Source organism: Protopterus annectens, chromosome 7.part0, assembly GCF_019279795.1.
Source record: "Protopterus annectens isolate FY-2018-M chromosome 7.part0, PAN1.0, whole genome shotgun sequence".
NCBI lineage: Eukaryota > Metazoa > Chordata > Ceratodontiformes > Protopteridae > Protopterus > Protopterus annectens.
The window spans coordinates 111,753,304-111,773,424 of record NC_056739.1 but is presented as its reverse complement, the minus strand read 5'-3'; the positions used below and the strand labels follow the sequence as shown (position 1 = coordinate 111,773,424).

The window sequence follows — 20,121 nt, the reverse complement described above, 5'->3', positions numbered from 1 at the left end:
AATGAAAAGAATGGGAGAATCTGAGCAAAGCACTGATATAGGTGAGTAGTCCAGTGCAGAGTGTGTGCACTAGTGACTAAGAAATGTGTATGGAAGCTGGCTCATGTACCTGTGTGTACATGTGTGTGACCATGCAAGTTTCTGATATACAACTGTATATGTGTGTCTCTGTGTGCAATGCTTTGTTTGCACACACCTTGAGTATGTGTGCATATGTGTGTTTTTTTTTTTTATTTTGTGAGAATTGTTCACCCCATCTCCATTTGCCACAGCTACATTCTGTCTGGCCTCACAAAGTCACAGCTCCAATTGAAACATCCTCTCACAAAGTCACTGCTCTGGTCAGTGAAGAGCAGGACTGCGTAGTCTACACAACATTCCCATCATTTTTAATGTAATCTCACAGAATGTTTCAAGCTATACACAGATATGGCTTCCTTCATAATGGCAGCACTGTTAACTAGGACAGAGCAAATGTCTATGCTGGGCACTTTCTCATTAGTAAAACAAGCTGGCATATGCCATGGCTTGGCAGCTAGTCTGACAGCTGTCAAATAGCTATCATGGCTCTGTTCCCAAAAACCTGATGTCATTGTAACGGTCAAGGAGCTACTTCTTCTAGCATAGGTTGTAGGTGTGCATCTATACCTGTTTTAGGATTCATAGACATGCAAATCCCTACTAATGAGGCTTACTACCATGAGGCTGTTGCATGTCTATGAATTGCTAGTTTGTTCAGGAGCACAACTCAGCATGTGTGTGTGTGTGTGTGTGTGTGTGTGTGTGTGTGTGTGTGTGTGTGTGTGTGTGTTTGTTCAGGAGCACAGCTCAGCATGTGTGTGTGTGTGTGTGTGTGTGTGTGTGTGTGTGTGTGTGTGTGTGTGTGTGTGTGTGTCTACTAGATGTACTTCTATGTCTTTATAATTCCAACCTAAGAATATTAGTGCAAATTTTAGGCTACAGAAAATTAATGTGGAGGATTACCATGCATTATACTCTCCTGAATTTCATAGTATAAGTGCAAAGATGGCTCATCTCAAACAAAATCTTCCGAAGTCAGTCGTCTTGTAGCAAAGCAGGCTTTATTTATGAACATGGTACCAGCAATTACAAACTAAATCAAATCAATAGCAGGTTATTGGCCAGTTTTATATGCAGAAAGCACAAGAATCACAGTCCTTCATCTTAGGTAGCTCCTTTAGAATATTTTGCAGTACAATTTATGCTTCTTAGCTGACTGCTACACTACCCAATAAACGTTCCTTTCTTATCTAGTGTGTGCCACTCTTCTAGAAACTTCTCAGGTATTTCTCAAACTCTCACATCCAGTAAATACCTTACAGTACTCTATTCATCAGAATATAGTCATAGTATTGTATAGCAAGGGCATAGTATAACAGTTTTCCATAATACAGCACTTCCGTCTAATAAATTATCTTATTCATGCCTGACAATTCTTTTGCTCACTTTGCATCCTGACAAAGCATGGTTATGCTTTCTTTTATCAACTTACATAAAAGTAGTTTTAGCATGATGTGTTAAATAAATGAACAGAGCACAATTATATTTTCTGTTAGTCTGAACAGAAGTAATGTCTGAAATAACTGTACTTGAAGAAATGTATTTTGAAACTTCTACTAGAATTTAAATCCCTGTTAACATACAGGATACTTGCTATGCCATCAAAGAAGTATAGTGTAGTCCTTTTTTCCAGGTATGATACGTGAGTTGCTGCTTGGGCCTGCTGTGTGATTTCTTGACAAAAGAAACCTGTAGAGAAGTACCTGCCTAAACATGAACTTGATGACTTTAGAAAATTTGAAAATAAATGACCATTGGCCCCTCCCAAAAGTATATTATACACTGTACCAATGTTACTCATGACAACAGATTCTTCTACACTTCCTTCTTTTGTAGAAGCATGAAAGCACTTCCATGCAGCTTCTTCTTTCTATATTTCACTGCATCATGAAGGTGCTCTGGCAGTGACTACATTACCTTCATTCACATGCCTAGGTTATGTCAACCTAATGGCTCACTGTTAATGCCTACACTCTCTGATCAGTCTCAGAAAAGGTTTACACCTTCTGTCTCACACAGTGTGTACACCACTGGCTCCCTTCCATATAGTTTCTTCACCTACCGCCACACATCCTCAAGAAAGATGCACACCTTCTGCTTAACAGAGTGCCTGCCTACGTCCCTCACTTCCATGTGCAGTGCTTACAATCCCTTCCTAAAAGCGCTACACAGTGCCATAGCAAGTTGTCTTCAGTCAAACACTACCTAGCACTCCATCTCCTCCTCCTCCACTGCCTACCTCCTTACCTCTGCCTAATTGCCACACTCAACAGCTACAGTATATCTCTGCCTCACAGATTCACTCAATGCATATGCTACCTTCTTGCCTGTTGTACAAGGAAGGTTAGATTTCCTTTTCTTGGGAATCCCCAGCATTTTAAATGAAAGTATATTCAACTCATACCTTCATTTATTATGAGCTAATACCAAAACAGGTTTCATGAAGAGTAGACAATGCAAAACTTGAAAATCATGTAGATTTACAAATGCTAAGAAATAAGAAAGTTAGTGGGTTAGTTTACTTTGTTCACTGTTTTATGCTTACCTTTTCTTTAACATCTTCCGGAAATCTACAGGATCCTTGCAAATTTCTTTAAAAAAAGTACAGTATTAGTGTCTTTGTTCTCAGACCATGAAACTTCTGCTTACACTAGAACTAGACAGCATTGTTATTTATTTAGTTACAAACTAAGTACACAGAAAATATAACAATTCCAGTTTTACCTATAGTCATTTGTTGAATTTGTTAGCTGGGAATGGCCAACATAGACATATCTCTTCAATTCTGAGGGACTGCTCTATGTAAGTCTGCACCAGACAAGTCCCAGAAATGTAAAATACAGGCAGGGTTGCCAGATGTCCCTATTTGAGCGGGACTGTTCAGGGATCAGCAGCCCAATACTGAGTCCCACACTGCCCGTTAAAATCCCCGTGAAACAGCCTCCATTTTGCGATTTATGATTGGCCTGTTACCGAGCTAATCATAAATCACAAAGTGGAGCCACTTCTGTTCAATGCAGAACAGTGAGCTGTTCCGTATTGCAACTAATGCTGTAAAGAACCCGCAAGTTCGGCCAGTGTAACGGCCCAAAATCCTAAGTAACGCAAGTCAAAAAAGAGAGCAAGCACAATTCGGTGTGGAAAAAATGTATTATAACTCATACAAGGTGGATTAAAAAATACACCAAACCAACAAATTCACCAAATACATCAGACCGGTTTCGGCAATGCTGCCTTCCTCAGTGAAACAAAAACAAATGACAAAAAATTCCCTCCAACAAAGCCGTATATACATATAAGAGTCAATTATCAATTAAACAATTGTGGAATTGAACAGGGTTTTAAAAATAATCATTCAGGCTAGGTGGAAATAATCCACCGAGCTTGACTATCTATTTCTTTTCTTTTACATTTTAGTATCTCATGCAATCCTTCCTTATCCTGTGTTTTGTGTAAGATGCAATCAATAACTGTAAATCTAAATGACCCAATTTTATGTTTGCATATATGTTTATACAATGCACTAGCTTGTTTGCAGTTCCTGATATCACTCATATGTTCACTTATCCGCAATCTAAGTGATCTAGAGGTTTGTCCAACATAAAATGCTGGACATGTACAACTTGCCAGATATATCACCCAATTGGTGCTACAAATAGCAAAAAAAGTAATATCAAACACATAGGGTGTATTCTGGCTGGTAAACCTGCCAGTTTTATAAACCTTAGAACAATTGTAACAATGACCACATGGATTACAGCCCATCAATTTATCTGATGGGAGACAAATTGATGGGTTGTAATCCATGTGGTCATTGCTGCAATTGTTCTAAGGTTCTGGTTCTTGGTCCTGGCTAAGGCATTCAATACAGTACTCCACTTGGGTATAGTTGACAAACCCCCTGAACTGGGCATAAACCCCTTTATAACTCACTGGATTGCCAACTGTTGACACACAAGACGCAGGAAGTCAGGATTGGTAAGACCATCTCCACTTTGAGACTGGTCATCAGCAGAGTGCCTCAGGGCTCCATGCCGGGACCACTTCTATTTTTCATCTACTTCTCAAAGGTAAAGGCTAATGTCAGGGGCCTTTGGCTGACCAAGTTTGCAGATGACGGCAAATTGGGAGCTGTCATAGAATCTCCCCATGACACAAACATCTTACAAGAGGGTCTAACACAGACAATGACTGGTGCCAAAGTCACAGATTAAAACTCAATGCCAAAAAATGCATTACAGTGCCTTTTGAGAAAATTGCCACCTATTGTAAATATTCCATCAAAAAACACCCCTAAGAGTTGACCAGGTAGTGGAGGGATCTGGGATCATGTGTAGACAGTAATCTCGCCTTTGACCAACATGTGGTCAAGGTAGTACAGGAATCATTCTATGTCACCCAACTTATAAGAAAGGCTGTGGTGTCCAGGTTCAAGGAAGTCATAGCACCACTTTATTTGGTCCCTTTTAGACCTATCATTGACTATAATGCCCTATTTGATACGTACCTGACCAGACATATGCAATACCGACAAAGGTCCCTTACCAGGGTGTAAACACATTGTCCTATATGGATTGCCTTAAAGGCCTATCGCTATTCTCTTTCTCCTACAGGTTACTGAGAGCCAATCTATACCTGACATACAGTGCATACTCAGATCCAGCAGTGATGGACCTTTTGCACATCCACAAAATAAACAAGCATCAGAACCACTAGATCCAGGGATCTGAATTTTGCTTGTGGCATAAGTAAGACATGATCGTGAGACAGATATGTGTCTCAAGAGGATCCCCATCCTCTGGAACAGGTTCCCTATCCATGTAATAGTCAGAGTCCATCCCTAATCCTGTTTAAGTGTAATTTTGAGCAATGCATGAAAATTGGAAATTCACCCCGTGTCTGGCCCCCATGTCTCTGATAGACAGAGGCAGACATAATGCCCAAACTAACATACCCCCTCACACACATAACTTTTAGAAACTTCCTAACTAATATACCTCCTCTTAATAAACACCTGTGATACATAGGGACACAACTGGGTTGGATTGCAGAACTAGGCTTATAAAGGCATTGGTGGTCATTAGCCTAGTATATACCTGTAAACCTATAAAGGACAGCCTAGAGTAACTGTTAATACTTAGATCAGCTTATACAATATGTCAGAAAACAACCCATAGGAAGTGATGTTAACACACAAATCAGCTAAAACACAGGTGAGTGGGCAGTCCAGAGGAAGTGCAATTAACACAGGAGTTCACGCAGTTTTGCATGCACTGTACAGCTGTAGGGCAGATTAATGACATGGAAGAGATAAAGAAGAAAGGTATAATAAAAGAGGAAGAATGAATAATGTCTGTCTCAGGTGTGTGTATAGTGAATTCATGTAGTATTGTGGGAGAGGCCCTAATGGCATTTTTATATGAGAGTTGCTACACTGATCTCTGTCCTTTGTTTGCCCTCACTACTGTGGGGAGACCCCATTCGAAATCTTAAAGCAAATTTAACCTAAGAGAAAGGAAGGTGGATGACAAGAGCAATAGAAAAAGACTATCCAAAAAGCAGAAAATAAACCAGTTAAATTAAAACGTCAGCATAGCAGTTCTCATGCATTGAGTCTTTATTTGTATTCACTAGTTTGTATTATGAAAACTTTGCTTACCTTCCTTCTGAACTTTGGGTTGTTTGGCTTTCTTCTTAAATCCAACTGAATAAGCAAGATAGCAATGAAACAGAAAAGAGACCATTAATTAGATAGCTCTGTAGAAAAGAATGGATAAATGGATGCGCTTGAAAGAAAAAAAAAAACATGAACGTATTTCTAAATTATTTCAATGTAAAGCATCATGTATGTGATGCTAATTATAAATACACTGATACAATGTAGTACTGCACTTCATTTTCAGTAGATAAGCAGTTACCAGACTTGCACACAAATTACACACACTCACAAACAAACACACACACACACACACACACACACACACACACACACACACACACACACACACACACATGCACGCATGGGACTGCTTTTGAATGTTGCAAACATGAAAGGAAAGTATTAGTTGTTGTTTGTGCAGGTGTCTCTGCCTGTGGACTAATGAGAACCTTTTGCATTTAGGTGTTGAGTTTTCCCTTAAAAACTCATTCCTTTTCAGATACAAAGCCCCTAGCATGGTGATAAGATCAGATTACATGTAAACGCTATTGTCCACCTTTCCTGGATCAAGCTGATTGGCTGCATTATTACCATGTGTTGGGTACCTTTACATTACAGTGGATCTAGGGCTACCCATTCCAGCGACTTAAAATATGGCCTGCAACTTAAATAGGACATGCTGGAGAGACAGATTTATCTCCCAGTGACTACTACATCTTTGGAACAGGCTACCAATTCATGTGAAACAGAGCACCTCTATGAAACTGTTGCAGAGGAACCTGGATGAGTTGATGGGGCACTGTAAATTCTTACTGGGGCTAGCACCCACAACCCTCCTGGACGTGGGCAGTCATCACTAAATGAAATCATATGTATTGACTTGTACTTCTACAGTATTACATTGGGTTGAAACGACTAGGCTTAAAATGACCTACAGGTCGATAGTCTAGTAATCTCCTATGATCCTATATTTTTCATTGTGTTTAAGAATTTTGCATCACTGTATTCAAAATAGTTGTTGAAGGTTTACTACTACTACTTTATATTTATTTTAAGATAGGTATCATTTTTGAGGCTGTATATAGTAGTTTGTCCCCCACACTTCTCTCACTCTTCTGTCCTGACTACATTTTCCTCAGCTCAGTAAAGAGAAGTCATTCCCCTTAGACTGTTAAAGCTTCATTTACCATCTCTTTCATATCTTCCCACCACTTAGTGCACACTGCAGTACCTAGAGTAGTAATTCATGTTTTCCATCTTACTTTTAAAATCTGCACCATCTGCGATAAGACTATGAAGTACCAGTCAATGGTATCCTACAGACAGCAATAGACAAAATGATTTGGTAGAGTGACCCAATGTGATCTCTACAGAAGCAGCAAGAAATCAAAAAATCACAACAGCCACAGATCTTATCTCAGATATCAGCTAGAGAGTTTTGCTCATGATAATAGGAGCAGAGGGACATTGTTTTCTAGCCTTCCCAAGAAGCCACTGATCACTGAAAAGCATGAAAAGTGCTTCTTAGGAGCCATAAAACATGAAAATTGCTTCTTAGGAGCCAGCTTGGGGTAGCGCTATTGATTTGCTGCTGGTAAGAGAATGAGTGGAAAGTCATTGATTCCTGACAGTCTAATTGGGCAGTGTGTATGGGACTTCCTGACTGGTCTGGTTGCTGTTTTTGTTGCTAAGCTGCTGTGTGTGCTGTCCAGAACATCTGTCAGGTGAAGTCTATAAGATGCCTACAGGCCACTGCAACATGTGGAAAAAGACTGTTTTTCACAAAAGAGCTTGTCACACACTTCTCAGGAACCAGAGTGGGATTAGTGCTGCTGTTTTGCTGTCAATGAGAAAAGGATGAAAGGGCCATCAGTTCCTAACTGGGTGTAGCTATAGTGAGATTAGCAATGGTAGTAGCAAGGTATTAGCCAGATAGTAGGCAAATCACTACTGATCATCTTTCGTGGCAAACCTAATTCCATCTTTTCACTAAGTAGTATTGTGTTAGCTACCATCTAACATAACTTCAGAGTATTACCGTAAAAACATCATCCATAAATCTTCAGGCTGTACAATATTATTCTCCCTTCAAGCCCTGATTACTGTGACCAGGCCTAGCTCTCAACTCTCTGGCAACATAGCTCAGCAGTCTGCTGTCAGTCCATCTGACTCCAGTCTGACTGCACTGGGTTCTAAGGCAGTGTACCAACTTCCTTATGCTTACTGACTGCCTGTTGCTTCTACCAGTTGATAGTACATCTTGTGAGATATATAAATATTTAAGAAATATGGAGGTAAACCCATTACATTAGCTGACTATCAGTAAGTATTACATCTCCACAACATCACAGGAGATGTATCAAAACATATGCTGAGATCTATACCTGTCAATCTTTTAAACACAAGAATTCTGGGCAAAGTGAAAAATAATTGGGAGAAGGAACAAAGGCCCAAAATCAGGGACAGATTTTACATATTGCTTAGAGTAGAAAGTTGGCATATATGAAGGTAAAGAGTGGTAAGTAGGTAGGTAAATAGTAAGAAAAGAGAAGAAGACTTGTTTAAAGCGTATAAATCATGATGTCTTTATGTAGAACATTATAGTAGAGGAAACCGAAGGGAGACCAAGATCTGAATGAGGAGAAAAGTAAAGGGAAAAAAGTGATGGAGAAGATGTAGTGGGGGGAATATAAGAGAATGTTAGTGTGAAAGAGAAAGAAAGATTAGATAAAAGAGTGAGGGGAGAGGGACAGTTCTATGTGCAAAGGCAGGATCAGTTGTATGCTTGATGGATTTTTAACATGCTACAAATTTTTTTTGATTTCCTTCATTTCTGAAGTCATGTGGGATGGAGCTTTATTATTTGGTTGCATAGACACTGTAGAAAGAGTCACTGTACTGAGTAACTGATTTAGTTACTTGTAGGAGGTTTTGAGTTTGTGAACGCAGGTTTCTTGTTGCTAGAGTGGATAGGGGTTTGTTTCTGTATGGTTTTTACTTCTTTCAGTGTGAGAAATGAGACAACTCTAGCTCAACTCTGTTGTGAATGTCACTGCAGTGATGGGTTTTGGTTGGGACATTTTCTACAAATTTGACAGCTTACTGTAGGTCTTTTAAAGTTTATGAAAGTGGGTTTTAGAGATGTTAGTCAGAATGTAGGAAGAGAAGTACAGTAATAAAGGGAGAAGCAGGGCTTTGCCTGTGTCAAGCTCCTCTGGCTTAGTTAGATAATGTGTAGATGTATTAATGTAGAAGTAACATCATCTGTGTGCTTGTCAAAGGATAGTTTGTGATCAAAGATTACCTCTACAAATTTGACTTGGTCAATTGTATTGTTACTGTCTGACGTAATTGACATTTTTCTTGGGCCATATAAAAATTAGCTTTGTTTTATTGGCATTTAGTAGTAGTTGAAGTTCTTACAGCCAGTCTTCAATAATGTGAACATTATTCTAAGTGATGAATTGTAGCAGGTTTAGTGAGTTGGCTGAGTTAATTAGGGTGAATTCATTATAATATTGGGTGGGTTTGGCATAATGGTTACGGTCTTTAACTCATAGAAATAAGGTACAGAATTTAATTCTGACTTTGGGTTATTGGCTAGTCTTAAAATGGCCCTTCACAGCAGTTAGCCTAATATTCAGCTAAAAAGCTACAATACTGGATTACTGAGGCATTTTATTAATGAAGATGGAGAATAGGAGAGGTTCAAGTATCAATCCCTATGGGACACCTATACTGATGCGGAGAAAGTCACAGAAGGTTTGTGACCATTTAATGGCTTGGGTATGATTTGAGAAGTAGTTCTTAAATCAAGTTACAGTGTTGGTGCAAAGGTCTATTTCTGACAATTGTTTGAGAAGAATGCCTCGGCCAAGTCTAGGAACATGGCCATAGGTTTTACTTTAGTAGATGTTATTTAGGAAAGATAGTAGGGCAGTCTCGGTACTGCATCCTAGATGAAACCCATGTTGAGTGGATGACAACAAGTTATTTGTAGAGAGGTGAAACAGTAGTTGATTTTGTATACGCTTTTCTAGATTCTTGGAGAGTGCTAATATGAGGACTGTGGGCCTATAACTGGATTATTTTAGGATCCATCTTTATGGATTGGTATTGTGCATGATTTATTTCTCCAAAACTTTGACTATATTGCTCAGTAAGGTGTCTGCTGATTAATATTGTAACTGGATAGGCTATTGCATGAAAGGCTATTTGAAGATGCTCAGAAGTAAGAAGATCAGGTGACAAAGAAGTGGTCTTTAAATTTTGAAGCAATCTTTTTATAGAGGCTACATTTAAAAGAGCCAGATGGGAGGTTTTTAATGAAAGAAATTTATATATTTTGAAAAATGTAGCTATGTCAATAAAGTGTCTGTTGAAGATAAAAGCAATATTGTATTTTGATTAACTGGGGATGGATTTGGATTTCCTTCCCGGTTTGAGTAGTTTGCTTACGCATGATTCGTACTGTTTAGGAATGGTATGAGTGTAGCTAATTAGTTTACCATAATAGGATTGTTTAGCTGATTGATAGCACTTTTGACTTAGTTTCTAAGCATACTGTAGATTTATCTAGATTGTATTGTTGGAGCATCTCCATTGTTTTCAAGCCTTATCTCTGGTGATCAATAGTTGTATGCTTTCAGTTGAAATCCAAGAAACAGTAATGTTTTTAACTTTTTTCTGTAGATAGGAGCAGTGGAATCAAGTATACTTAGACATTCTTGATTAAAGTAATTAATTGTGGCCTCATCTAGGTGAATGGATTTTAGAGGGTTTCAGTTGCATTGTTTGGGTTGGCAAACAAAGATGTTTTTATTGAAACATTTTACTTCAAACCCAGTTATAGATACTCACTTTGATGTTTTGTTTATCTCATTTGATGAATGTGGGATAGTGGTCACTTATTGAATTGCATAGATTTTGAATGAGAGTACGTTGGTTATTGTGTTGTTGAGTATCCATTCTACAGTACTTTCTTCCCTAGTGGTTATCTGTGTGAGTATTCCTGTGGGGAAGTTGCTTAGTTTAGCCAGTATATATCCACATCTTGTAATATGTTTTGTATGAAGTCAGAGCCAGGAGAGTATGCCCTCCAGAACAGAGATGTTAATGGAGTTAGGTTGTAAAGGTATGCAAAGTGTGGCAATGTGGATTTGTGAGTGGGTCTTTATAGTTAAGGTGATAAAAGGCCTTAACATCCATAGTTGTGTTTATAATGATAAACGTAATTCTATTAACAATAGTAAATTCAGAAATAAACCTTTCTGCTGGAACTCTCATTTTAATAAACTATTTAACAAAATAAAGGAAAATAATGAAAAGTTGTAAGAACTCCTCCTACCTCAAGACCACACTAAAATGCCATCAAGGAACTTAAAAGTATTATTAGAAAATGTGAAGCAGAGAATGAAGCACAAGTTGCTACGGACACCAAAGAAGGCTACAGATATCTCTTCAGTGATGTCAGGAGATTAAGGAATGACATAGAGCTGTGCACTGAGCTCTTCTTTAGTAATATCACACACTACAGTTCTAAGTCTATAATCAATGCAGTAGCAAGCAAATTTAGTGAACACTTTACCCCACCTACTCACATTGTTGCTCCTCCCATCCCTGAAAATTTAGTTTCCCCAAAAATCATCTTGGAACAAGTTATAGAATCCCTATCAAAATATTTACATGGGACCAGGTAACATACCGGTTTGCTTTCCCATCAGTGCCAAGTATGCATTATCCCAGCCTCTGTTTATCTGTGCAACCTTAGCCCATCCACAGGGTGAAGAACATCCACTGTATAACTCCCCTACACAAGGGTGCACCTTTACAGACCCAGATAATTATAGACTCGTGATTAGTTTTACCAGCAATATATACAAAGCCATGGAACATATCACAGCAGAATCATTTGTGCATTCATAGGCCACTTAACCAGTCTTGATCCCACTCAGTTTAGCTTTTTGAAGGGCAGGTCCTGTCTCCTGAACCTAGTAAAATGTTACAGAGTACAGAGACTGTGGACAGTGAGCACTCCGTGCATGTTGCTTATCTTGACCTTGCCAAGGCCTTTGATAATATGCCCATGCTAGTATTACAGAAAAACTAGACAAAGCTAATGTACACCCCTACTTTGCCTGATGGATTTCATATTGTTTATTCAACAGATCTCAGGTTGTGAAAGCTGCTGGTTGTTGTGTCTTTCAGCTTTTCCCGGTTAGGGGTCGCCACAGCAGAACTCCGGTCCACTAATGATTGGCAGAAGATTTTTACGTGCCGAGTTGCCAGCTCTGATGCATAACCTTCAACGAAGGTACGCCCATTCACGCATGTCTCCACACAGAAGACGCTCTAGCTGAGAATCAAACAGGACAATGTCATACTGTGAGGCGGCAACGCTACCGCAGCACCACCACCGCAGTTGTGAAAGCTGCTGGTTTACTCTCTAAATGGAAAATTGTAACTAATGGAGCACCATAGGAATCTGTGCTTTACTGTGTCTTGTTTAGTATTTATTTTGCAGAACTCCGAGTCAGTATCCCAAAAGTGTGGTTGACAAGTTTGTTGATAACTACATGCTGGGCACTGCACTCTCATCCACCCATTCACTGACACTAAACTGCTCCAACAAGGGCTGGAATATGCACATACTTAGTGTACTGAAAAAGGTCTCACGCTAAATGCAAAAATGTACAGCATAGTAATGTTCAGCAAAAAGAGCTACCCCCACCTCATATATTATAAATGGTATGTCTCTTCAGACAGATATGATCATCATAATTGACCTGGATGCTTAATGGTACAACTCTCTCTCTCTTATAGTCATCATGTTTCTACTAGCTGGTCCATTTAATTTCTAAGAGAATATCTTCAAAATTCAGAGATATCATCTTACCACTGTACTTTGTCTTTATCAGATGTATCACTGAATACAGCACCCCCTTTGGTATGTACAAATCCAAGCATATGTCTAAACTGGAAAGTCCCCCAATAATTTTTAATTGTGAAGATTAAATGCCTTAAATCCTTTATCTATTCTGATAGATTAGCACAACTGTCCTTGTACTCAATAGTCTACTGGCTGGTCTTAAGTGACCAGTGTCTTGCTTTTCAAGACATGAAAACCCAGTCCAATTTGATTTCCTATTTCTTCTCCTCAAAACCAGTGGCTTTGCAAACATCCATGCGAGGGACCTAGCTTTACACCAACAAATAGACTAAATTCACTGGAGCGATAGGTTCCAAACAGAATGTATTCCCCATGTTATGGAATAAGCTACTATTATGGATCAAGTAAAGTACTGCTTTATCTTTCCTTAAGGCTAGTCTTGATGATTGGATGAGTAGGCACAGATTTACATCAGGGTTACCATGTATGTCCCTGCTCGATTTGGAAGGTGAGCACTATTAAGTGCTTGAAAAGGGTGGCATACAGAGTTCCCAGTTACAGGGTATGAAGTCTACAGTTGATCCAACATTAGTCACAGGCAGTGAGGAGGTCTCCCTTTATTTTAAGTTTCCACTCAGTGGGTTGCAAATGTCATGGTGTGCACAATGTCATAAACACACTGCATATATGTCCTCAGGCAAAAAAAAAAAAAAAAAACTGTATTAAAACAGTAGACCTGTTGTATACGTTCTTTGAATCATGGTGTAAACAGCTTTACCTTGGAATAATTAAAATATATGTGTACTAGTTAAATCCCAGAGCCAGTCTCAACAAATGTAAGACTTTATAAATCCACACTTTACAGATCCGATAGGCTTGGTAAAATTATTTGGGGATGTGCTTTTCTACTAGTTTTTAAAACTTTTATAGCTTATATGAGTAGCTCCACTGTACTGACTCTAACTGGGTCATGATGAATGGCTCCTGAGGAATGCCTTAGCACACCCCTCTTCATTATCTCCTTTGTTTAGTCACCATTATTTGTCATTCTTTCTTTTTGTCATGCATGAAATGACCACAATGTAGTTCTAGTATGCCAAAGTATTATCTCACTCAGCTTATCACTAGGATTATTTTGCCCCAGCTTTGCATTGGACAGAGTCTATACTTGACTAAGTGCTAACTTATTTTCCGTATTGAACAACATTCAGGGACATTCTAAACAGAGTACCTGGGGCCTAATTCCCAGTATGTGTCTGTTTAAAAAAAAAAAAAAACTACAAGACAAATGTCTTTTAGAGCCTTTCTCAATGACTATGCCCTTCCTTTGCAAACTGATCTTTCAGATGCTATCACCCGTTACTGACTTTGGCCAGGCTGTTTTTACTGTTGCTTCTTTTGATTCCTTCTCTGCTTTAGAATAAATACTTCTCCCTCAGGACTAATTCAGTATGTGGCTCAGTACCTGTACAGACGACCAGAGACACAGTTTGAAAAGTATGTTAACTAATTGTATGTTAACACTGCTCTCAGACCCATGTCTCTGTAAGTAACCATTAAAAGAGAACAGTTAAAGTAGCTAAATCTCAGTGTGTGTGTGTGTGTGTGTGTGTGTGTGTGTGTGTGTGTGTGTGTGTGTGATCTGTTAGACAACATCTACAGTCCCAGATAATTCTGGAAACAAATATTACTGTCAGAAAAAAACTCATGTAATACGAATGACTTCTTAATAGTCATCAGCAGCTCATTTCTTACATAAGCTATAGCTTTTTGGTGGACAGGTTCTACACTTCTATACAATTAACAGCAGAAAATATACAGACTATTACATCATGTCCCCTCTGAAGGATACCTCAGCATATCTGCAGTTTACAGTTAATGACAAAGAGCACATACTGAGTATTACATCATGACCCCTCTGAAGGACGGGTTCCTATTACGTTATCGAATTGCTGAAACTTCGAAACTGTAAACATCAAACACAGTTAATCGAAGTTTCAGCAATTCGAAGTAAAAAAAAAAAAAGAAATAAAAAGTCAACAGTTAAATAACTGTTGTAAGCAGGTGGGCAAGCCCCCCTGCACCCCCCCACCCCCCGCTCTTTAAATATACCAACTCCGAGATCGCACTACAGTGCAGTAAAGGGAAATATTCCCTTTCCACACTATAGTGCGATCTTGGAGTTGGTATATTTAAACAGCAGGGGTTCTGGGGGGTGCAGGGGGGCTTGCCCCCCATGCTTACAACAGTTAATTTATGGTGGGTTTTTTTTTTCCGTTTTCGAAATTATGAAACATCGAACATACAAGTTCGATCTTGTAGTGTTCGATGTTTCATAATTTCTATAACGTGATAGGAACCTCTGAAGGACACCTCAGGATATCTGCATTTTACAGTTAATGGCAAAGAGCACATACAGAGTATTACATCATGACCCCTCTGAAGGCACCTCAGCATATCTGCAGTTTATTAAACCTGTGCACTTCCTCTAAGTATTCCAGAGATTGTATGTAATAAATCTGTAGCTTACCCTAAGCTGCATACCTGAACTTTGGAAAACAGACCTTGTTGTTTCCATGACTGCCTCTATCAGTCCAAAAAAAACTGATATGTTTAGACCTATTAAGTCACCTACCCTTCTCACAGCAGAAGAAAAATCATTATGAAGTCAAATTCATAAATACCTTATGAATATGGCCCACTGTGTGATAGGTCATGTAATTCCTTCCTTAGTAATACTAAGAGGCAACATTTACAGGAAAGTACATGAGGGCATACTTGCTAGAATCCTTTTTATTAACATAAAAAGCTTTGATTATGTCTTACATCAGGCAATTTTATGAAGTGGTTAAAACAGAACCTTCGTCAGGCATGTTTCATGTAGTTCACAAACTCCATATACAATAGGTATTTTGAATATCTATCTCTTCCTTTAAATCTTCCCCAACCTCTTATTTAGAATGTTTCTAAGGATCTGTACTCAGCCATTACTTATATGCACTCTGTATAACACGTAACAGAGGAACACATCATCATTATGGTTTATAAGCAATTCTGTACATCAGCAATTTAATTAGTTTTAAACATTACCAGTGGACAGTGAATTTAGCTGACTTAGGAATTATGTCAAAACCATCAGCTCCTGATGATCTATTATCCAGTGATGAGTGCCAACATATTATCAAAAGACTAACCCTTTCTTATCTACATAAACCTCCTCATTTTCAGCTGTAGCATGTTACTCAAATCCTTTAACATGAATTTCTGACACTCTCTTACCTGATCATTACACTCTGGTTTGGTAGCAAACTCCAGTTATGCTCCTCCAAACCATTACACTTAGGAAAAAGCACATAACAAACTCTTCCATGGAGATAAAACATTTGCCATTATAGGTCCTAGATTCTGTAATACTATACAGTATTACATTCAGACATGTAAGAATGCTTATGCTTTTAACAAAGCATTATTGGATGTTTTACTTATTGTAATTTATTAATCAGTAACCCGGTAGTAGCTGCGTGTGAACGTGCAGCCAATAAGAGCAATAACCGAACCAAATGTTGAGGGCATAATCACAATGGGTAAAACCCCAACTCTAGTAAAGGCAGGCAAGCCACAAATAGCACTTGTAATAAAAGCTCCAGGGCCCAGAAGACACTAGTAGTTAAAAATATCATATAAATATCCAACTTTCCATCCATCCATCCACAACTCCTTTTTCCTATTTTTGCATATAGGGCCGGGGCTCCGAGGCACAAATAAAGTTGTGATAATGCAAAATTTATTCCAAAATAAACAACTGGTTTCCAAAGTCACAAGTTCTTGTTGCAAGCCATAAGGGCATTTCCCAAAAGCCCTGCATTTACACGTACCTTTGTTAGAGAGGGAAGCAATATATTCTCAAACCAATTTTTAACATTTTTCCCGGTTTTGAAGACTATAGTAGGTGATGCCCCCAGACTGTTAAAAACCTCATCATCCACCTTGTTCCTTTAGACAATGTCTTTGATAAATTTAAAATTAGAATTATATGTAACCACTAGAGAATTAGAATATTATTATCTGCCTGTGTGTCATGTAAAGGGGGCATGTATTGCCTGGGAAAAATCTGAGCCTAAAAGTTGCTGGAATCTAATACCCCAGTCCTTAAAAACTTCATGGTGTATGGGGGCAAGAATGTTGAAAGAGTAACCCCTTTCTAGAAACATATTAAAAATATAATCACATTTTTTAAAAAAATGTGATACGTGGAACCCATTCTTGCTGCCCTTTTATAATGTTCCTTTTACATGACAAGGAATGACAGCTGTTGAAATGTAAGTATGTATTGGAAAAAGTGGGTTTCCTAAAAATGGATGACTGAAAACAATTGTGAACCTTGTCTTTCCAAATCCTGACATCTGAATAATTCACCTTGTCCTTTGTGTGTGAATGAGTTAACCTGAGAAAAGATGTTATGTTATTCAAGAATGCAAGAAATTCAGGTATTGCTTCACAGAAAAATCGCCACTAAATCCAAGGACAACCACAAAGCATTCTATAGATATGTCAAGAATCTAGATGGCAACATCCAGATGTGCTCTGAGTTACAGCACAAAGGCACGGAAATTACAGAACCAACTGATATTGCCAACATCCTGGCAGATGGGTTCAGTGCTAACTTTACCCCCCTCTCACCCCCTAAAGGGCCCATATCTATACAGGAAGAATGCAGAGTCCCAGTAATCACAACTACACAGGTAAAAGCTGCACTCTCTAAAGCCAAAAACACAGCATCCATGGGACCGGACAACATCCCAGGCTGCGTTTTACATGAACTTCAGAATGAACTGGCTCCCCACTTAAGCACCATGTTCAATAATAGCCTCGCATCAAGCTTTGTGCCCACTGAATGGTGCACAGCAACAGTTATCCCACTCCACAAAGGGGGAGCCACCACTGATCCCAGGAACTATCAACCTATTAGCCTGATGAGCCTGGTCTGCAAGGCCATGGAATGTATCATCATGGAACTCATAAACAAAGACATTGGTAACCTTCAAACTCTGGATCCCACCCAGTTCGGGTTTGTGAAAGGCAGATCATGCCTCCTGAACCTGATCGACTTCTTTGAGGCAGTCACCAAAGCCGTGGATGAGGGTTAGGTGGTTCACACAGCCTATCTTGACCTCGCCAAGGCTTTCAACACCATCCCCCATTCTGGAATTATAGCTAAACTCACTAAACTAGGTATAAATCCCTATGTCACAAGATGGGTTGCCAACTGGCTGACTGACAGAAACAACACTGTAAAAGTTGCAGATTCCAAATTTGTCCTCAAAGCAGTGACACGTGGAGTACCACAGGGTTCCATCCTGGGATCTCTCCTGTTTGGTATCTACTTCTTTGAAGTACAGGCTAACACAGAAAGCCTCTGGCTAATGAAGTTCGCAGATGACTGCAAACTAGGAGCCATAGTCAAGTCCCCAAATGATGTGGACATCCTACAGAAGGGCCTCACTGAGACAGATGCCTGGTGTCAAAGCCATGGCCTCAAGCTCAATGCCAAAAGTGCAGTGTCATCCCCTTTGGTAAAACCTCTGCACCCATGAACTACCACATAGGCAGCAATCTACTTAACACCGAATGCGTGATAAGAGACCTTGGGACCCAGGTGGACAATAGTCTCTCCTTTGATAGTCACATTGCCACAGTAGTCAGGAAGTCCTTCTACGTGGCACACCTCATCATAAAAGAGTTCTCATCCAGGAAAAAAGAGGTCATTGTTCCCCTCTACTCATCACTCATTAGACCCATTATAGAGTACAACGCCCCTTTTGGAATGTACCTCACAAGACATCTGCAGCAGCTGGAAAGGCCACAGAACTACCTCACAAAGAGGATTACTGGCCTCAAACAAATGCCATACACTGACCGCCTCAAAAAAACTCCAGCTTTACTCTGTAGCATATCGCCTACTCCGAAGTGATCTCTGCCTAACATATAAAGCTATGTCAAACCCAGAGCTGTTGGACATGCTACACCTAAAGAAATCCCAATCCCTCCGAGCTACACGCTCTAGGGACCTAAACCTTGTCACCACAATAAACAGGACACGCTGGAGGGATAGATTCATGTCCCAGAGACTTCCTATACTCTGGAACAAGCTACCCATCTATGTCAAGCAAAGTTCTTCATTAGCACTCTTCAAGAAAAATCTGGATGAGTGGATGGGAAATAGGAAATACAGCCCAGGGATCACTTCTGCATCTCTGCTCAACAGTGGCACAGGAAAATAACTTTCTTGGGTGGCGTAAGCTATGGAAACTTGCTGGCTAGGCTTACGTAGGCCCTTGGGCCAATAGCCTAGTACCTACCTATGAACCTATGAAAGAGTTCCAATAAATAAAAATGTCATCCAAATATCGTAAGTACATGTGTCGGGAATCCGAGTAAAAGAAATTGAAAATATAGGCTTTTTCCCACCAATATGTAACTAGGTTGGCATAAATGGGGGCACAAATTGCACCCATGGCCATACCATATACTTCTCAGAAGTATTTCCCCTCAAAAAAATATAATGAGAAAGGTGATGAAATTAACAAAGCTACTGTCAAAATCAGTTATTTCCAAAATGGCCGAGTGAAAAAATCCAAATCGACAAGTTATAGAATGCTGGTGAAGTGGTCCATGGTCCACCACATCCACTGTAAAAAAAAAAAACTACATATCACTGTAAAAATGTTGTTTAATTTTAGACAAAAAAATTCCATGAGTCTTTGAGTATATGACTGGTGGAGGTAAGGAAATGTTTCAGTACTCGGTCAATGTAAGTTGCTAACAGAGTTTCAGAACAATGGGCAGCTGCAATCAACCTGTGAGGAGGATTACAGATGTCCTTATGATCCTTTGGAATACCAAAGGCTGCTGGTGTCAAATGTTTGGTGATGTATAAGAAGTTGTATGTATCAATAGAAATGACACCCTGCATCAAAGTCTTCTAGGAACAGATCAATTTTCTTGTATGCAGTGTTGATTTAATTAATGGAAACCGGGTGATAGTTACTGAAATCCTGTAACGTATTGGACATCTGGCAGATGTAATCAGTTTTGTCTGCTAACATGATGTCACCTTCTTTGTCAGGAACCATCTCCCTCAAAGTGGATTCATGTCTTAAGTTAAATAAAACGTCCCTTTCCTCTTTGGTCAAATTAAAATGCTGTCATGAATGAGAACCACATAAAGTATAAAAATCTTTCTCACAAATTTTTTAAAAAATCAATAACATTGGATTAAGAGTGGGGTTAAAAATGCTCTTTTTCTTGAATCGGTCATTAGTTAATTCTACCTCTTCAAAAAGAAACAAACTTCCACAAAGTAACAAATAAGTCCAACAAAGTAGCTGGAGTTGCCCCTCTCAGTGTTTGTTCTCGTACAATATTGAGATAGAGCCCAAAGTAGAGAAACTGTGTTTATTCACATAAAACACCGAATAAAACCCAGGATTAT

At 39.1% G+C, this 20,121-nt stretch overlaps 1 protein-coding gene across 2 annotated transcripts in view; it reads right to left on the bottom strand.

Annotated features, from left to right (window-relative positions):
• The window catches only part of IGFN1 (immunoglobulin like and fibronectin type III domain containing 1), an 877,552-nt gene that overhangs the window by 679,947 nt on the left and 177,484 nt on the right, over positions 1-20,121 (bottom strand). For both annotated transcript variants that reach the window (XM_044076544.1, XM_044076545.1), the window contains exons 6-7: positions 5,741-5,785; positions 2,627-2,672 (exon numbers count right to left, since the gene is read on the bottom strand). In XM_044076544.1, coding sequence (XP_043932479.1) covers positions 2,627-2,672; positions 5,741-5,785 — 91 coding nt within the window. The remainder of the gene's footprint in view (positions 1-2,626; positions 2,673-5,740; positions 5,786-20,121) is intronic.